The sequence below is a fragment of the Clupea harengus genome, chromosome 9, assembly GCF_900700415.2.
Source record: "Clupea harengus chromosome 9, Ch_v2.0.2, whole genome shotgun sequence".
NCBI classification, from domain to species: Eukaryota; Metazoa; Chordata; class Actinopteri; order Clupeiformes; family Clupeidae; genus Clupea; species Clupea harengus.
In genome coordinates, this window is record NC_045160.1 from 3,137,940 (window position 1) to 3,139,941 (window position 2,002).

The 2,002-nt window shown below is 44.7% G+C and overlaps 1 protein-coding gene across 3 annotated transcripts in view; it reads right to left on the bottom strand.

The window, feature by feature from the left end:
• Window positions 1-221: 221 nt before the first annotated feature.
• Window positions 222-2,002, bottom strand: part of dpf1 (D4, zinc and double PHD fingers family 1) — a 42,615-nt gene continuing 40,834 nt past the window's right edge. For all 3 annotated transcript variants that reach the window (XM_012837881.2, XM_031573086.2, XM_031573085.2), the window contains exon 12: window positions 222-2,002. This exon is cut by the window's right edge and continues 8 nt beyond it. In XM_012837881.2, the coding sequence (XP_012693335.2) occupies window positions 1,940-2,002 (63 nt within the window). In that variant the 3' untranslated portion in view covers window positions 222-1,939.

Below are 2,002 nucleotides of genomic sequence, written 5' to 3' on the forward strand. Positions count from 1 at the left end.
CGATGAAACGACAAAATGTTAACAATATATTTACAGTGCGGTGCTTTTTAACAGAATGCTTCGGGAAGAACTGTTACTGAAGTGGGCGTGGGAAGGGTGAATGTGTCATCTCAGGTAGGCCACGAATGGAGGGGACTTTGGGTTAAGAACAGAAGCGTCTCAGTGCCGGGCCACAATCACACGTGCTAGGCATCTCAAGTATGAGTCATTTCATTTTTTTACCAGGACTTCCATTCTTAAAGCTCGCTGTAATTTCAAGTCCTCCAAAAAACAAAAATTTAAAAATCCCATACAGCTAAGGAACAAAATTGCTTAAAGCGTGCTCCAGATATATCCTTGGAACATGTCATTTTAATCAGCACATTTCAAAAGAAAAAATTCTCAATCTCAATGAAAAAGATTTCTACAATTCCTGCCCTTGATCCCGCCTCTGACACCAACATCCTCTTTACTTCTTTAGCCTCTGCCAACCAGTGTTGGATGGGCGACCATTTCACATCTCCCCATAAGGTTTAAGAGCACTGTACACACACACACACATCCATACGCCCACACGCACGCACACACACAGACACAGAAACAACTTCTCCCGAGGACACAGAAACATTATTGCGAATTAAGTGTGCTTCTTAATCATTTTTATCTGTATACTTCTTTTTAAAAAAGACAAAATATAACATGCAAACAACATTAACAAATGGTTAAAAAAGATGAACCAATGTCTTTGCCCTGTTTTATTTTTTAAACTGAGCCCAGATTTTACTCATAAATATACAGACACTCAAAACACGCACGGATGGAGAGCAAATTTCTGTTGGCTTTTTTAAAGAAAAGTTGTTAAGTACATTAAGTTATGGCATAGGTGTCCCATTCTAATTTTCATTGTTGTTGCTGGAATTTCCACCAAGCGATAAGCATGCACCTCTACCTCCCGCATAGGTTGAACTGTCAGCCAGATGACGTATGGCCAAAGGTACAGTTTCTCTGTCAGTGACCAAACACTGACCGCCACTCTGCGAGTGCAAGTATGTGTCCTGCAACAAACATGGTTCTCTGCCTGTGTCAAAACTCAGGCAATATGTACAGATCGTAATTATGTTCAAGTTCCTCCATCCAAATCACAAAGCTCCCATATTGTCTCAAAGATTGTGAGTGAGGCTGGATGGTGGGGTTAGTCTGTCACAAGAACCTGCTAACTCATGGACTCCACTGCGATGAAGGGAGTGTTGTCAGATGGCTTCCTACTTGTCCGCGTATTTTGCTGATGTTACCACATGTTGTGGCTGTAAGATGGCTGCTGGCTTTTTTTTTTTCATCTCAGGGCTTTTCAAACTCCAATTCCTGACGCAGTCCCCCCTCCAAAGAGGAGACGCCCCAAGTAGTCCTGAAGTAGTCCCTAAATGACCCATAACCCCTCCCCCCCCCTCACTAAACCCTCAATTAAGGGAACCCATGATAAACAGTTTCAATGAAGGAATGCTTAAGTAGTCTTTTTTACTCTCTGAAAGCTCACAGTTTTCCAGACCTGCCCTGTTCTGGAAAGCAAACCCACCGTCGGGGCCAGACAGTGGCCAGGAGAGAGTGGTGAGTCTCTGGGTAGAGGGGGGTGAAGAGGAGACAGAAGGAAACATAGAAAGGGCTGAGAAGGCAAACCGCTCAGGGCACCAAAGAATACCGGTGGAGACTCGGGGGCAAACCCAGACAGAGATGCATTCTTTCAAGCGTGGAAAAGGGGCTCTCGCCCATCAGCTTGAGGGTTGTGACAAGGCTTGCTTTTTCTTGAAGTGTGGGTTATGATGTGTGGGTGGAAAATTGTTTTGGGGGGGCTCAAGGTAGAGGAGAGGTGGAGATATCTCTTTGGATATGCCATCGTATTTTTCCATGGCAACAGAATGGTGGGCCGATGGCATGAGTGGAGAGGAAGGAGGATGCATGTGGCTTAGGTCAGAGTGATGTAAGCAGACGCCTTCTCTTTCAGCTGTCGCAGACACAAATGGCAGCT